This window comes from Chrysemys picta, chromosome 3 (assembly GCF_011386835.1).
Source record: "Chrysemys picta bellii isolate R12L10 chromosome 3, ASM1138683v2, whole genome shotgun sequence".
In the NCBI taxonomy this organism is placed as follows: Eukaryota; Metazoa; Chordata; order Testudines; family Emydidae; genus Chrysemys; species Chrysemys picta.
The window spans coordinates 157,067,795-157,085,263 of NC_088793.1; the positions used below are offsets into that span (position 1 = coordinate 157,067,795).

The window sequence follows — 17,469 nt, forward strand, 5'->3', positions numbered from 1 at the left end:
AGTATAAGGCACTGCTGGCAAACTAAAAATACAGCTTTCCACTCTAGCAGGAAACAAATCATGCCCCATGTTGAGCTCCCAGTATACCATTATATATGCCTGTATTCACTCCACCATCTGTACAAAAATAATCTCTTAATTCTGATGCCCTGTTTGTGTTCCTGAAGGGTGGAATGGGGGAAAGCCCATATTTCCCGGTCTCTCCAAAGCCTCCAATAACAGTTTGTGTCACCCTTCAACTCACACAGAGATGATTCTTTGGTTTTGGCCAAAAAGCAACTTATGATGCCCGAGGCATGTCTGTCCTAGTGATAAATAAGAGATTTAGTGGGGGGAGCTACCAACTGCAGGATGAATTTTTCAGTCCCCAAAATGACCTAACAGGATCACATTAATCTGCATTTTTAAAGGAAACCTTTTGTGTTCTGCTCTTTCCTCCCAGGTTATTGATAAAGATTCAGAAGAAGCCAAGATCATAAAGCAGTATGTGAAGAATACACATGCCTCTACCCACAATGCATATGATCTAAAAGTTGTGGATGTAAGTTTTGAAGGGGTGGGGAGTTAGGTGTGTAAAATTGGTTTATACACCTTTGCTTTCTTCAGTGTCTCTTTTGTGTGTTGAATAACTACTGAGCTTCTGTTATAGAAAGTACTTGTTACATGAGTGAATACAACAAAATCTCAAGGCAAGGAGCTGGGGAGGAATTTGCAAATCTAAGTTTTTAGACATTTCTTGCTGTCAAGATGTTTTTATTTTCATTTGTCTCTTAATAAATCCAGGGAAAAAATCACCTTTGGCCTAAGAGAAACCTGGAAAATTTCAACCCCAAAGGAGAATTATTCAGAAAGTTGTGAGCAAGTAAAAATTAGAGGGGGTGGCGGGGTAAGGAACAGAAGTGGTGCTAGCCCACTCGGAGCCCTATGAAGGAATATTTTGGTGCCCCTTTTCCCCCAACACATACTGAAAAAGCAAATGGGGGCCCCCTTGAGTCTGCTTATGCCCAGCGCCAGCACTTAAGAGAAATAACTTGTAATGAAATGTCCTGGTGTAACCTTTGATATAGATAACTGGCAGCTGGAGTTAGATTATGACAGTATGAAGTTTGCTTCTCTTAGTATGTTAACTTTCCTAGCACAAATTAACCCATTTTCAAGATCAGACCATCTTTCCATGCACCTGTTAACTATGAGATTTTTGTTTTCCTTTCTCCCTCTTTAAAATGATAAAGATCTTCAAGATTGAACGTGAAGGAGAAAATCAGCGTTACAAACCGTTCAGACAGCTTCATAATCGCCAGCTGCTCTGGCATGGCTCCCGCGCTACCAACTTTGCTGGCATCTTCTCACAGGGTCTCCGAATAGCTCCACCTGAAGCTCCTGTGGTATGTAAAATGCTACTTGTTAAACAAGTGCATAACCATAATTATGCCACTCATCCTGTTCCTCTTGACACATTTTCCCCCCTCCATCCGTCTGGTCTCCTGTGGCTGCTATCTGTAAGAGCCTAAAGAAGAGAATGTCTAGTTAAGGAGGGGCCAGATGACCTCTGTGAACATGTAATGCTATTCAAGCTGTCCAGAAAGAATGGTTGCTGAGCAACATGTCTATAAGTTTGCCAATAAGTTATACCTCAGACAGAGCTTGGGGGTTGTTTTGTAGCATTACTCTTCTAGTTAATACAGAGAGAATTCCAGGCAGATGGTTTCAACATCAACTTGGTCTTTGAAGCTGGGATTTTATTTTGATAACCTTTTTCCTTTCCCACTCCCAGACTGGTTACATGTTCGGTAAAGGAATCTATTTTGCGGACATGGTATCCAAGAGTGCCAACTACTGTCACACGTCTCAGACTGACCCAATAGGCTTAATCTTACTGGGAGAGGTTGCCCTTGGAAACATGTAAGTAACTTGTATGTTATTAACTGGCTCAGAGTTGTAGAAGGTAGCACCTAAGCTGCAAACCTCTTCATCCAAGTGACAATGAGAAGCTGTTGTAGTTTGCTTGGAAATCATTAAAAGCTTTCTTAAATCAGGACAATTTTGGAAACTCCTGAAATAAGTGAATAATTTGAGTAAAATTTGTGCTGCAGATAGAGAATATTGCCTTAAAAAGAAACAGCTTTAATAGTAATAACTATAATAAGGAAGGAGAAACCACAGCTGTCTTCTAAAGGCATAGTATGTAAAATAACTTCATAGTAATGTAACTAAATGTCTTTATTTTTCACTAAGAAAGTTCTCTTAAACTCCTCCAGAAATGTTCTTCTTTCTACTTTCTAGGCATGAGCTAAAGAATGCTTCCCACATAACTAAGTTGCCCAAGGGAAAACACAGTGTCAAAGGTAAAGCTTAGTTGAGAAATTATTAGGGTGACGATAACTGTAACAATCGTTGCTGCTTCATCCCATGTCAGCTTTTGCTTGGTGAAAAAAATATTCTAGTCTTGTGCTATGGCTGTATCTTCAAAAAGATTGGATAACGTTACCTTCAATAATGTATTTATGTATTTTCATATGGGGAGGGGGAGGGACTCTTGTTTCATGCTTCATAGTGTGTTAGCTGGTTGTCTTAAGGTTCAGGCAGGAATTTCCCCCCAAGTGTAGCACTGAACAATAAAGTAGGTGTGTTTGTCTCTGAGGTATCTGGTATTGGGCATTGCTGGAGGTAGGATGTTACTTGATAAACCAATAGTGTAAAGGATTTTGAATAACACTTTCAAAATCCCTTTAATATTCAGGGAATAAATAGCTGTTTTTGTCTGTTGCTGATAAAAGCTGGAATTGGAACGATTGCTGTTCTTACAATGCTACTTAAGTTCCTGTTTTCTGGGGGATTTGTAGAGGGAATTAATGAATTTTGAGAATTATCCGCACAGAACTGGGGGAAGAGTAACATTTGACAAATGCCCCTGATTAAACAGAGTGCAGATCTGAAAGGCATCTTTGATTTTTAAGATATAAACTCTAGTAAAGATCTGACTTAAGTGTCCATGTAAGTATACAGTACATTAGGCCCCAAATTAATTGTATGTCAAGGAGGGGCTTATACAGGAGAACAGGAATTAGTTCATTATTTTAATTTCATTTTAATTTTACAGTTTAAATGTACTCTGTATTGGGAATGGTGTGTGAGAACTGGAAAGTGAATATAGTCTGTACACTGTCAGTGTCACTTTTAAGATCTCTTGGGATATAAATCTGTAGCTTACAGCAGTGGTTCCCAACCAGGGCTCTGGGGCCCCCTAGAGGGCCGTGAGCAGGTTTCAGGGGGTCCACCACGTATGGCCAGCATTAGACTCAGTAGGGCCCAGGGCAGAAAGCCAAAGTCCTGCCACACGGGATTGCAGCCCGGGGCACTGAAGCCCATCACCCAGGGCTGAAGCCAAAGCCTCAGGCAGTTTCCCTGCTTGCTACCCCCTAACGCCGGTCCTAGCTTTTATACGCAGAAAAACAATTATTGTGGCACAGCTGGGCCATGGAGTTTTTATAGCTGGGGGGAGGTTTGCTCAGGAAAAGAAAAGGTTGAGAACCCCTGGCTTTTACAGTACAAGTGAGGCTGTGCTGAAGCGCTTGATTTCCAGTGGACATAAGTGGGAACTGGATAAGAATCCTCTGACTTCAGTGCAAGCAGAAATGGGCTCTTAAGTAATCTGGCAATTGTACACAGTTTCGTTTGAAGAAATAAGAAAATTTAAACTTCATGCCAGAGAGCCTGGACATACCATAGGATTCCCCAAATATCTTTTATGGCAAGCCATTGAGAGTAGGGGTATGGTGCTTGTAATGGTCTGTAAAGTATCACACACATCTATTGCACTGTATAAATGACTGTAACACTGTCATTAGTGAGAATTTTTCTAATACTATGCGAACAAGATTTTGCCTACATTCCAAACTTATAATTAACACTGTCTTTCTTTTTCATAGGTTTGGGCAAAACTGCACCGGATCCTACAGCCACTATCACTCTAGATGGTGTAGATATTCCTTTAGGGAATGGGATTCCATCTGGAGTTAGCGATACCTGTCTTCTATATAATGAGTATCCTTTATTATCATTCCACTTTAACTGGAAAGCATTTCTCTGTATTATAACTTGCAGAATTATTAGCAAGCACCATTACAGTAGAGGAAGTTTACATACAGAAGCCTTTTCTTTTAGATCTTTTATGGAGTGGTTAGTAAGCTACAATTTGCAGAGTCCCTCTAACAATTTTAGAATAATGTTTAAAGAAACTGTCATTATCAACCCTGCATAAAAAGAAATAGTACACATGGTAAGTAGTTATGTTACCTACAGTACTTTGCACTTCTGTAGCACTTTCAAAGCTCTTTGTAAACCATTTAAATTTAAACTTCACAGCACTTGAGGGGGGGAATTAGCCTTTTACTATTTCTAGATGGATGGATAAACAGAGACCTATAATTCATTTGTCCGCACTCATGGTATGTCAGTGACAGAACCAGGGATAGCACCTGTGTCTTGATTCTCAAATAGATGATCTAACCACTAGATACACTTCCTCCCATCCTACTAATCAAATAACTTTTTAAATTAACAATCTCTAGACCTGTCAGAAACTCAGCTGACTGCTCTTGGGTGAATTGTTTCACCATAAAGCTGTTTATCTTAAGAGCTGGCAGCAGGGAGCATATGGCAGGTTTGGCTTTTAATATCGCTCCTATCTTAGTTCAGTTGACAACATGAAATGGAGTCAACTAATGTGCTATTCATTCAGCTTGTCACTATTAGTTTTAAACTACATCAGACTTAGTGAGAATTTGTTTAATCTAGTTTTAGGGCAGGTCTACGCTACAGCCTAAGTCAATATAACTTACGTTGCTCAGGGGTGTGAAAAAGTGCACTCCCCCTCTCCCCAGCGACACCAGTTTTGCACTGTCCATACCAGTGGGAGATGCTCTCCTGCCAACGTAGCTTCCACTTCTCGACAAGGGTGAAGTAATTATGCCAACAGAAGAGCGCTCTCCCATTGGCATAGCATATTTTCACCAGACATGTAGCACTGTGGTGTAGACTTGCCCTTAGGAGTCATCATCTTAGAAGTAGGTTTGTAGCATTAAGAGTTGAGAAAATGAACAGACAAGGTGAACTGCCTTATTTTTCTAATGAAACTTAGTAGCATAATAACTATGATGCAGGCAGTCTCAGTCCATTTCAGCAATGCCAACAATTGCACTGTTTTTCATTTTCAATCCCCCTGTGAGGCTAGCAAGTATTCTCTATTTTTATAGATGGGGGACCTGAGACAGATTGGATGGCTTCACACTGGAAAATAGTAAGAGAGATAGGATTAGTATTCAGGAATTCCTGATCCTTGGTCTCATGTTCAGACCACACCTTTTTCTTTGTCCCTGATATTTGGACTGAGCGTGTGACTTAGCGCCATGAGGTCCTGGCAGACAAGAATGGCATTGCATAAATATAATCTTCAGCAAACACGGTCCCTGGTCCAAGTCGGTCAGTTTGTCTCTTGAGATTCCCATCACACTTTCTTCAGTGCTGCTCCTGTCTGGTAACTCTGCCTATTCCTTTAAGCAGTTTACACAATAGACTCTGATTCAAAGTAAACATTGTTGAAGTCCAAGTTATGTTTATATTGTTATTTTATAGTAGCTGTTCCTTAACTCACTGTTTCCTTCCCAGATATATTGTCTATGATGTTGCTCAGGTAAATTTGAAGTACCTGCTGAAACTGAAGTTCAACTATAAGACATCACTCTGGTGAACCCTATTTAGAAGCCCCGTTAATGAGTTATAATGTAGTTACATTCTAGTGCTGACTTCTGACATGCTTAAGCATTGACTTCCCTTATCAAGGTATCAAAGCGCTAAGATGCAGCAGAGGTTACTAAATCCAGATTTAGTAAATCACTTTAGTAAGAGGTTTTTATATAAATATGTGGCAGCACATGGAACTGAATTCTGATGAGAATGAATACCTGGTTTTGTTTTAAGCCACTTCTAATTTTTGGGCTATCAAGTGTGTCTTTGAATTGATGGTAGACCAAAAAAAAAAAAAAAAGGAAGGGGATTTTAGCCAAATAGAGTTGGGGAGGAAAAGGAATTTATGAATGTTTACAAATAGATGCGCTATTTAAAAATAAGTTGCCCACTTGTTTAAAATATCCTCTTCCAGTTTTGATTTTGAATAAATGTTAAACGTGCATTTATTTTGAGGTAAAAATAAAAGCTAATTTCATACTAACAACTTTTATTTTTATGTTGCAAAATGATTGAATTGCTTTGTTAAATTGTTCCAATGTATTCTTTTGTAATGCTTTTAAACACACCATGTCTCTCTAAATATAAACACTGAACATTAAAACCTGTGGACACATCTCACAATCCATGTTGGAATGAAAACTTGGACTTCCCATTGAGATTCTTTTCCCCATGAACAGTCGGTGGTGGTAGTAGTAAGCAGTTTCTGATTAAACCAAGGCCTAATGTGACAACTGTCCATGGAAAGCACCAATACATGTTGCTATGTTTCGTTCAGTGTTAGCCTCAACAAACTTCCTTAAATACCATTTTTTCATGTGATTTAGGCGGGGTGAAGGTCGTTCCTGTAGACTGATGTTCTTCTGATCCACAGAACAAATGTGTTGCATGGGTATAGCAGGCTTCACTTGCCCTGACCTAGGCTGAAATGCAAGTTCAGTCTCCATGGCCAATTTTATCCTTGACCACTCTTGATAGACTGTCAACGGAAGGTGCCATTAGTTCTAAATATGGTAGTTTTTGTGATGTGGGTATTTCTCTTAAATCCAGAGAGAGACCAACTCACTTCCCATAGACCACAAAACAACCTGGGATGATTTTTGACCATGGTGACTTGGTGTTTAAATGTTCCTTACCTAATGTCCTGAGCTATCCATTTCTACATTGTTTTGATATATGCAGTGTAAAACATGGAGTAAATAACTAATAACCTTGCTTCTGTGACTCATTCACAAACTACACATGTTGAGGGCTAAAATACATACATTTTAAATGTGCTGAATCTCAACAGAGGAAAGTCCAAATTCAGGGCATCGTTCTAATATGTATATCATAATGCCTGCAGCCACAGTAATGCGAAAATGCTTGATTTTTAGAGTATGAATCAGATTTTTACATAATGAAGTTGGTGAGATTGCAATTAGTGTTCTAAGAACAGTGGCAGTTGCTAATGCAACAAGCAAGGCAAACTATCATTTGCTGCCTCTGAATTATTGGGTTTCAGTGCACAATGGTTCTGAGTAGAATTTAAAATTGGATTGTCCACTGGGATTTTCAACTGCTTGCTGCTGGGAGATTTTTTTTCTGAAGTGTCCCATTGGGTTTGTTGCATTCCAGTGATTAGATACTTGTCCTTTCTAAAGCGTGGGGTCTTTGAAAGAGGCGTTTCAAGGCTGAAGGCTGCCTACATGGCTACTTCTGCTGCAGCTGGGACTGAATGAATAAGGGGAATGAAGAGCCAATAGAGGGAGCATTGAGAGCTGCTGTTGCTCTATGGGAAGGAAACGCCAAAGGAGCAGGTAAGTCATGTGACATAAGAGCCACTGGTACTGGAGGAGCAGGGTAGCTGGTACTGTAAGATTTTTTTGAGAGAGAAAGTGAGGAGAGTGGCCCCTGATTGGTTGCTCCTTTCAGAAAAGGGGAGGGGGGGAACAGAGCGCAGGCACATGAGGAACTGGGAAGCCAAGGGCTTCCTCTTGGTGCAGCAGCAGCCTCTTCCCCCTCCCAGGGTAAGAGGAGAAATGCAAAGAGTTAAGGGAATAGGGGGGAAACTGATTCATTGGGGGTAGGAAAAAGGGAGATTGACAACACAGGAGTGTCCTTTAGTGTAAGTCTTTGTTGGAAATTTCATTGGACTGTAACCTGCTATTACAGAATGGAATTTGAGTGTAAAAATACTTCTCCAGTGCATTTTCTGTTTAATAATTGAAGACTTACAGTGTATCCCAACTATCATAAGCTTGAAGACAGTGTATTTTACCTTGCAACTTCCTATAGGTCAAATCAAATGAACCGAACCCCTGAACCACTGGTATGTTTCTGCTCTGAATAATTGGCTTTGTGGGGTTTCTTGTTGACTGTCTTGACTCCATGCTAAAGTTGCTCAGTTCACAAGTTTAAAAAAAAAATAAAAAAATCCTAAACGTCAGCCTTGCATACCCAACCTGGAATCAGAAAATTGTCATGATTTTTGGGCTCATATCACCATCAGTGATAAAAGCTCTGTGCCTGATTCTCTCAAAGTTTCTTTTACTCCCAGAGCAATGTGAAGGGCCTTAATGTGGGTATACATGTAATTATATTGCCAGCATGGCATAAAAGTACCTTAGTGTAAATGATAATCAGCCCCTCTTTGATGGTGTGAATCACTTTCCTGTAACTGTATTGCCTCTGCAGGACTAACATGAGAGGAAAAACATAGTAGACCTATTTTGTCACTGAAATACCAGCTAAGATTTGGAATATATGCAGGGAACAGACTTGTTGAGTAAGTATAGGGCAGCATTTAACCGTAATACTTTCAAAGAAGGAATTGTAGAGTTAAATAAGGTTGTTTTTTGGAGGGTTAAGGAGTTTAGATCAAAATAGGAATGATTCAAATTTAAATGTGCTGGGAAGAAATTATGTAAGTGTTACCAAATGAAGAATTTTCTGAATTAGGAGAACTACAGCACAAGCAATTTAAGAATAAATCTGGTATTTATTTGTATTATGGTATTGCTAGGGGGCCCAGCTGAGATTGGTCATTGTACAGTGCCTCGCTTAAACACATGGTAAGAGATAAGAGAGAGTCTCTGCCTTTAAGAGTTTAAAATCTAAATGGACAAGGCAGAAAGGGAAATATTATGTCCCTTTTACAAATGGAAACTAGACTACAGAGGGTAAGTGACTTGCCCACATTACCATGGGAAGTCTCCGGCTGAGCTAGGAATAGAACCCAGTTCTCTTAAGTGCTAGGCTAGTACCTTAGCCACACATCCATCCTTCCGCTTTAAACCACTTTAGTACTAAAGCCTGTGGACAAAGAGTTTCTTTAAAACAAAACAAAAAAACCACTGTTCACATAAATGAAAGGAAAAATACTTGTGAGACGAGGCGGCCTCCAACTCTGGGTTGTTATATTTCTTTTCTACATCTTGCATCCCTTCTGCTATGTCTTTGACTATAAAGAATGATGTTTCCACTGTGATGAACTACATCGGGGTTCTCAAACTTCATTGCACCGCGACCCCCCTCCTGACAACAAAAATTACTACACGACCCCAGGAGGGGGGTGACTGAAGCCTGAGCCCACCTAAGCCCCACCACCCCTGGCACCCCAATTAAAAGGGGGTCATGACCCACTTTGGGGTCCCAACCCATAGTTTGAGAATCCCTGGACTACATACATCTGGCCAGCAGCTAGCTTGGGTTTCTACCTTTGAACAAGTACCGGGCTACTTCCCAAAAAGTATTTCCATTTCATTCATACACTGGCATCTAGAAGACTGGTCACATAGTGAGGCTAAAATAACATTGCTATGGCAGTTTTCCTGCAGGCTGCTCTAATCTAAAAGCATGGAAAACCCATTTCACCCAAAGCCTGACCCTGCCAATATCACTGAAATCTATGAAACACAGAGGGTACTCTGCTTTTTGCAAGATTGGCCCCTGAAACAAATTTTTTTGCATTAGAAGTTTTGGGCCCCAAGTTCAATATTTCCACTGTTTTGGGAGTAAGAAAAGGGAAAGTTAGGTCTGCTCAGATGTCTTCCCCACTCCTAAAATAACAAGCTTAAAATATAAATAAAATTAAGCTCTAACTATAAAGACATGATTTGTTATTTTTGTCCTGAAGTTTTTTGTTTTGTTTTTTGTCTACCTTCATGCACTGGAGTCTAAAATGTACTGTCAGGCTATTTTTTTCTTGGCTTTATAAAGCATCTGTTACCATAGTTTCTAGGTGGCATAAGCATAACACCAACTAAGAGCTAGATTTCATACCCTGTGCTTGTTTTAGTTGCTATTCTGAGTAGCAGAACTATGGTTAGATAGAACAATGCCAAGCCACTTTGTATCTCAATTTGGGAGGGAAGAGACCCTTTGAAAACAAGAAGAAGCTAAAGTACAGAGACAGTGGTTCATCCTGATAATTTAGGAGGGGGGAATTCTACAGCTTGGGGCCTTCTACCAAGAATTCAGTGCTTACAGACAACTAGCTGCAATGTTCGTGTTAACTGCAGGTACTTGAGGGAGAGGCAATCAGAGATACTTGTCCCTAATTCATTCAGAGCTTTAAAGATCAGGGTCCAACATCTTTAAGTACATCTGGAATTGGATCAGGTGCCACTAAAAAGTGTGGAGCACTGGTCTTATCTATCCCAATTTTGAGGCAGGATGCTGAATGATGAACTGGCTTCAGTTACCGTGTGGCTGTTGCATTCATTTCCACTGAGAATGTGGTGCAGTAGTCCTAGAGGTGGCAAGCCTCTCCAGGAAAAGAGCATGGTCTGCTGGCTAGTCGCAAGTGAAACAAGGTATTTCTAGCCTCTGTTGAATGGTCCAGAATAGTGGTGGATACAGCAGGATAAAGAGCTTGCACTAGAATGTCCATCAAGAGTGCTGTTAGTGACCAGAGAGCATTCAGTTCCTGACACGAAGTGTGTTCTTCCTCCTATCATCACCATCTTCCCTAGGGTAAGTGTTGAGCTAATTTTCTTCAGCCTCTGGGAATAACATCATCTGCACTATATACAAAAGAGATACAGAACACTTTGGTAATAGTGAAATACAGTGATTTACATGATCTCAGTGTCTTGCATAGCTGAAAAAAAGGGGTGATGAGTGGGCTCTGGAGGACTTCAGGATGATGCTCAGGCCATTAAGTTCAATAGCCTGTTATGACCCTTTAGAGCCTCTTAAAGGAATGAGCAAAGCCAATTTAGAGAATCTCCATCTGTATAAGGTGGTCAGCAACATCTAATGATAGACTGGTAGGCTGCTAGTACTGTGGACATCTGTTTTTCACTATAATGTGTGTGTCAGTACAAATGGAGCCATTGCCATGCCATAAAGCTTGAATCTGAGATCTTCATTCAGGTTTTCCCCTTTTCGCTCCATGATCACACTGGTACCATTTGAATGTAAGCTATTGGCATTTTTTAAATGCTATAAAAGGACATGAACAATCAAAGAAAATGAATAGCTTAGGTGTGGGGCCTAAGGCCTGGTCTACACTGGGGGGTGGGGCTCAATGTAAGATACGCAACTTCAGCTACAGGAATAGCGTAGCTGAAGTCGATGCATCTTATTTCGACTTACCTCCCGTCCTCACGGCGCGGGATCGACGGCCGCAGCTCCCCCGTCGACTCCGCTACTGCCGCTCGCACTGGTGGAGTTCCGGAGTTGACGGGAGCGTGTTTGGGGATCGATTTTTCGCGTCTAGACGAGATGTGATAGATCGATCGCTACCCGCCAATCTGGTGGGTAGTCTGGACATGCCCTAAGAACTGCGATCATCAAATGCCAGCAGAAACTGCACCTGACCTGATTGATAGTATTTTCCTGTGTATGTAGCATTTTGTAGAAAATACCATGTACACAAGAAATGAAAAGACATAAAATGCTTGAATGCACGGGTATAGTAGCTTTCTTGAAAGGCCAAAAGGTAAAAACTTGTTAATACTGGAATCCAAATTATAAAGTAGTTATTCTTTAGTCTTGTGACATACTGTGTAACAGGGATGTGTTTTACAAAATCCATAACAGCAGCAACTGCAGCTGAAGGAATGGAACATTAAAGAAATGTCCAGCTGATTTGTCGCCTGTGATCTAATAACGTAAAGGTGACCTGCAAAGGGGGATGTGGAAGCTCTGGAAGTGTTTTTTTAAAAGGTTTTAATCGTACTTCCTTTTTTTAATATTAACAACAGTTGCAGACCATTTGGCTGTGTCTATGGTAGACTTTTTCCCCTAAAATTTCCCTCCAGTCTATGCTGGTGTCTGCCACCATGTTTTCTAATGCTGTGGGTCTAGATGACACAGTGATATAAATACCGGTGGCTACCAGTACCTCTCCTACACTAGAGCTCTCACCATTACAGCTGCAATGGAGGGAAAATTTAGGCAAAATCTGTTGTTAGAGGTCTATGAAGATTAGTGAATTAGGGGGAAAGAATTTTTAATAGTTTTAAAATTTTAGGATTTTGCCTACTTAGCATTTGAAGAAAGTTCAGTGTGACAGACTTAATAGAGGCCACCCCAGCAAGTCCTCCATCAAAACCAGAGTTGGCATGTTGCTATTTCTAAGATGGCAAAACAAGTGGGGTGGGGGGACCCCTTCTTTATAAAAGAGAGGAGCAAAAACAAATTCAGGTTACCTTTTAAAATGTCAGTTGGAATGTGCAAGTCCGTGCCTTCATTTTAAAAAAAGAGATGACACTTTTAGTTGCCTTGTAATTGTCCCCTAAGGAGACTGGATGTTGTTCATAAACAAATATTTCCCCTACCTGCAGTAGCAGGGAATATCATGCATTAGGTGGCCAATCTGTGTGCCCCTTTACACTTCGATTAAGTGAAGTAGAAGAGAATACAGAGCCCTTTTAACATGTACAGGAGATGAAGTGCTAGCACCAATGTCCCTGTCAAACAAATTACTACTGGCTTTTTTTCCACTCCTAGGAATACAAATTCCTACTTCCATGAAAATTTTTGCCAGAAGTCAAGCTAAATTTTATATTGGAAAATGCCAACTGGATGACTTCTTCACTTAATGGCTTCCAGTTGCAACTTAGAATTATGTTTCAACTGAAGTTTTTTCAAGTATTTCATTGTCATTAATCAAACATCTTATCTGTGTGAAGCAGTCAGACACTCTGCCACAATTTCAGCTGTCACCCTTTTGGTACAAAATCCAAGCCCCCATAGCATCTTTCAAAGAAAATTAACAGTACCAAGAAAAAGAAATTGAAGAAAAGTAGCTAAGAGCATAACTTAGCCCACACAACCTAGGAAATCCTGCATTTAAAGTATACCCTTTATAGAATCCATTTTGCTTAAAAAGTACATGTTTTACCAAACAGGGAACAATCTCATATTCCACACTTAACTATAATAAGGAGGGGAAATGGTAAGGTATGGACCGTTTCAGTCTTAATTCTGAATTTCTTTGGTTCTAGGACAACATAAGGTACGTCTACACAGCTAGAAGCAGACCGCTAGGCTTCAGAGTCTGAGCCTGAACATTTACACAGCTATTTTTAACACTGTTGTGTGAGCCTGAGTCTGTAGACCCAGAGTCTGATTCACCACCAGGGGTTGTCCCTCACTGCATAGACTAACCCATAGTCTAAAATCAAAGACTCTTGGTATACTAAACAACCAAACATCCATGCAGTGCTAGTCCTATAACGTTTAGGCCTGCAGAGTTTTGTGAACCTAAATTCAACATCTAATAGTGAAAATATTCTTACAACAAATCAAAAGAAACTGAACAGTATTTTGAATCAAAATATTGCTGCTGTTTGTGCACTTATTTCTATATTCTGCTCAAGGTGAATCGTTTGATGGAAAGTATTGTCTCTGCAGTAATACCCAGTGTAACTATAATGATCAGATGTTCTCTATTGATGATATATTTGATGAAAACACTTTATAAAACAATGCAGTTAAGCTAACCATCCCCAGTTGCATCTCCTGGCTGCAATCACTTTGTTTCATACTGTGCAATGTGGAATGCTTGTGTTGATACATCTCAGTCATTCTGGAAGATAAAGGGAAGAATGGCTGTTAAATAGTTCCCCTTTTAGATAAGCAATATTGTTTCTGAATTGTGAGATGGAGACTGGATGCTAAGTTTCAGACTATCGTGTCTGTCCTGCTAATGCTGTTTATTCTGCTCAATTAAACTGCTTTTAAGCACACAGTTTGTTGGGGAAAAAACCTCCTATCTTATCCTATCTGGCAGTTTTCGGGCCAAACAATTCCCTCCCACCCACCCCCCTTCCAGCACCAAGATCTGGGTACTGGATTATGCCAAAGACATAGGGATTCAAAGTCTCTGCTTCCTGCCCTTGCATGTTTCCCATCAGCAACAAGCTCCAACACTGTACTGTTTAGGGGAAGCCCACACTGCATCCAGGTGCAGTATCTGCCTCTTCTTCCCTGCTCGTACATGGGAAGGCTGAGCTCTTCGCCTCAAAATGCACCTTATGGAGGTTACCATGGGACCACAATCAGATCCTGGCAGGGGAACACCCACCCTGTACATCAGCCTGAACAATCTAAGAACACTCCCCCTATGATGGAGCCTCTGTCCAGCTCCGTTGGTACCAGAGCTATGGACCCCACAGTAAGTCTTCCTCCAAATCCAAGAAGAATGCTGCATCATCCATGAGTTCTAGCCACAGAGGAGCAATGCATTCCAAGGCTCACGAGCAGTAAGAGGCTGCTTATCTGTTCACTGGATCTACGAGTGCTGGTTCTGGAACCATGTACCCCCCTCTTCCTTCAGCTCCACTGGCATCCTGTGAATTGTTGGTCCAGAGACACATCCCTTTACCAGTCCTGGTCCCAGCCAGAGACCAGGTATCATTAACTCTGGGAAGACTCAGCAGTGCTCCCGGACCTCACAAAACTGTTTGCCCTGGAAAGAGTGAGGTCTCAGTGTGTTCCGGTGCACCCACCTGCTTGGAGGGCCCCCTCTCCCGCATTAGATCTACTACCTGTTGGCCACAGCCCTTTAATGCATCCCCTTCTGACGGCTCCATAAGCACCACAGTTCATGCAGATTCCAGTTTTTCTGAGTCTGAAGATTCGGCTGTTTGACATGGTCTGCCGCTTCCGTTCTGGAGACATGACTACCAGAGGGTTCCGGTGGCACTGTGGCAGTTCCCTCCTTTATCTCAGCCAAGGAGCTACTGGTATCCAGTTCCTTGGACACTGACACAATGGGATCAACCAAGATAGCCATACTGGAGCTTATGGCCTCACTATTTCGGCATGGGAGGACTCTTCTGTTTCGCCACCCAATCCTTTGTTAAGTAGACACGTGGCATCGGGGATAGATGGTACCAACGACCTGGGGAGATTCCCTTTGTTAGCCCTAGACGTGGCTGTGCCATCAACATCCTCCTCCTCACCTGATGCCTATCGTCAGTTTTAAGAGCTACTAGGCAGGATAACCAATGCTCTTGAGATCCCACTAGAAGTGCAGGATAGTCAGCACTACTTACTAGACATTCTGCACCCAGGGCTAAGGGCAAGCAGAGTCATCTAGATGAGGTTGAGAGTAGGCCCCAGAGCAGGAGTTCTCAAATGGTGAGTTTAGGACCCCAAAATGGGTCAAAACCCCCTTTCAATGGGGCCCCTAGGGCTACCATTAGACTTGCTGGGAGCCAGGACTGAAGCTGAAGCCCGAGCTTCACCCTCACTCAGGGTGGTGGGGTTTGGGATCTGGCTCTGCTCCCCTGGGTCATGTAGTAATTTTGTTGTGGGGGGGGAGGTCATGGTGCAATGAAGTTTGAAAACTGCTGTCCTAGATGCACCATTAGGCTAGCACTGTAGGGCCGCTCGTCTAAAAACTAAATTGCTTTGATTGCCCCTGCAGTGCCAGGTAATAGAGGGGGACAGCATCACTTGATAGCCTCATGTCAATGGCTTGCTAGGGGGAGGGGGACAGTTTGGAGAGGAGGGAGGGAGCCTTATTTGCAAAACTAGGGATGCTCAGAACAGGACCGTGGTTCCAGGGCCACCCAGAGGATGCAGGGGGCCTGGGGCAAAGCAATTTCAGGGGCCCCTTTCATTTAATAAAAAAAAAAAAGTTGCAATACTATAGAATACTATATTCTCATGGGAGCACTGGCGGGGCCCAGGACACATTGCCCCACCTCCCGCAGCCCTGTGTGGTTCTTTAGGGATAACAGTATGAAAAGCGGCTAAATTCAGGGTGCCCGGCTCCAAGGCAGCCTCCCTCTACAATAAAACGGTGTGGCTGGGGGGGACAGACCCCAGCAAATTGTTACGCGGGGGGAGCGGGAAGGTGCTTACCAATACTAAGGGCGCAGAGGAGACATGTAGCAGAGCTCTGCAGCTGCAGTGACGCGCTCAGGCTGAGAGCGGTGCACGCTGCCTGGAAGCAGGAGACCCCGGGGCTGCCGTAGCCGGCTCCGCTGCTCCCCGAGCCCAGCCCTCTTGTCTCGCCCGCTCGCCGCCTCCGCCGCTGCAGCAGCCCGGCCGGCCGGCGGCACGAGCGCTTCTCGCAACGTTCGAGCAGCCCGGGCCGGCAGCGCCGCCTCGCGCACTGCCCAGACCCCCTCCCCACAATGCACCGCGAGAGGCAGCCTTTGAAAAAGCGGCGCGGCTCGTTCAAGATGGCGGAGCTGGATCAGCTGCCCGACGAGAGTGAGTAACAACCCGCGCCCGCTCCCTTCCCGGCCCGGTGTCCCCCTTCCCCGCCCCGCGGGGCACAGCCGCTCCGGGGCTCAGCCCGCCCCCGTCTGGCCGCCTGCCCTGGGCCGGGCCCGGCTGCTGCGGGCGCTGCGCGGGGCCGGAGACCGAGTCTCCTCCTCTTCCTCTGGAACCGGCCCGGCCCCCCCCGTCCCGCCACCCCCTGCCCCGTGCAGGCGGGAGGGGCCGCCCAGGGAGCGAGGCAGGGCGACCCCCGGGTTCCCGCCCCTCCCCTCCGGCGGGAGGGGACCTGCACCCCGAGTTCGGGCGCAGCCTGACAGGCCGGGGCCACGGCCGCACCCGGGCCACGGACGGGCCGCACCCGGGCCAGGGCGCTGCCTGTCAACAGATAGGGACGCGCCGTAGAGCTTCGAGCACCGATACTGCCCCTGGCACGGGAAGCTGCTCCTGGAAGGGGGTGCTCAGCGCCTGGGGCAAGAGCGCTGCACTGAGGGGATGGGACTCGGCCCAGGCAGAAGGGGGCGCACTTTGCACGGGGGCACAATTAATGCACTGCATTGAACGGACCATTGCTGTGCCCTGTATCTTGGGAGGTACTAATAGTGCACTTGGGGAGAGGGTGACACAAGGAAGTGCACTGCCTCTTGGGAGACTTGTGGGTGGGACATAATGACATGTATATTGTATGGGGGGAGCACTAAAATGACCCAGGGAGATGGGGGGCGGGCGGCAGCAAAGGCGCACACACACACATACACTAAACGCTGTCTGACAGAGGTACCAGGGAAATGGGGGTCATGGAGACATGTAAACTTCATCAGGGCCATGCCAAGAACAGGGATACACACATGCTGCACGGTGACACACACTGCATGTGGGGACAGATGCAAACTAAACATAGTAGATGGGGATATGAAGGCACGCATGCTTACATTATATACAAAGACACAGGCATGCACTGTATATGTGGATACAAATGAACATACAGAGAGGTTGATACACATGCTGTACACTGTCTCAGACTTGCTGCATGTGAGGTAATACCTCATAAGGTGTGTG

General features: G+C 43.6%; 2 protein-coding genes and 1 long non-coding RNA gene across 4 annotated transcripts in view; 2 read left to right on the forward strand and 1 right to left on the reverse strand.

The window, feature by feature from the left end:
- PARP1 (poly(ADP-ribose) polymerase 1) overlaps positions 1–6,387 on the forward strand; it is a 54,768-nt gene extending 48,381 nt beyond the window's left edge. For both annotated transcript variants that reach the window (XM_005289565.4, XM_065590568.1), the window contains 6 exons: positions 443–541; positions 1,233–1,385; positions 1,775–1,902; positions 2,284–2,345; positions 3,930–4,044; positions 5,668–6,387. In XM_005289565.4, the coding sequence (XP_005289622.1) occupies positions 443–541; positions 1,233–1,385; positions 1,775–1,902; positions 2,284–2,345; positions 3,930–4,044; positions 5,668–5,749 (639 nt within the window). In that variant the 3' untranslated portion in view covers positions 5,750–6,387. The remainder of the gene's footprint in view (positions 1–442; positions 542–1,232; positions 1,386–1,774; positions 1,903–2,283; positions 2,346–3,929; positions 4,045–5,667) is intronic.
- A 6,635-nt stretch (positions 6,388–13,022) lies between these two features.
- On the reverse strand, positions 13,023–16,270 carry LOC101933495 (uncharacterized). Its single transcript, XR_002889863.3, has 3 exons — positions 16,051–16,270; positions 14,727–15,082; positions 13,023–13,765 (listed from the first exon to the last, which is right to left on the reverse strand). It is a non-coding gene; the product is annotated as an uncharacterized LOC101933495 (long non-coding RNA).
- LIN9 (lin-9 DREAM MuvB core complex component) overlaps positions 16,248–17,469 on the forward strand; it is a 62,614-nt gene continuing 61,392 nt past the window's right edge. The window contains 1 exon segment of the mRNA XM_005289567.5: positions 16,248–16,404. Within this exon segment, the coding sequence (XP_005289624.1) occupies positions 16,326–16,404 (79 nt within the window). The 5' untranslated portion in view covers positions 16,248–16,325.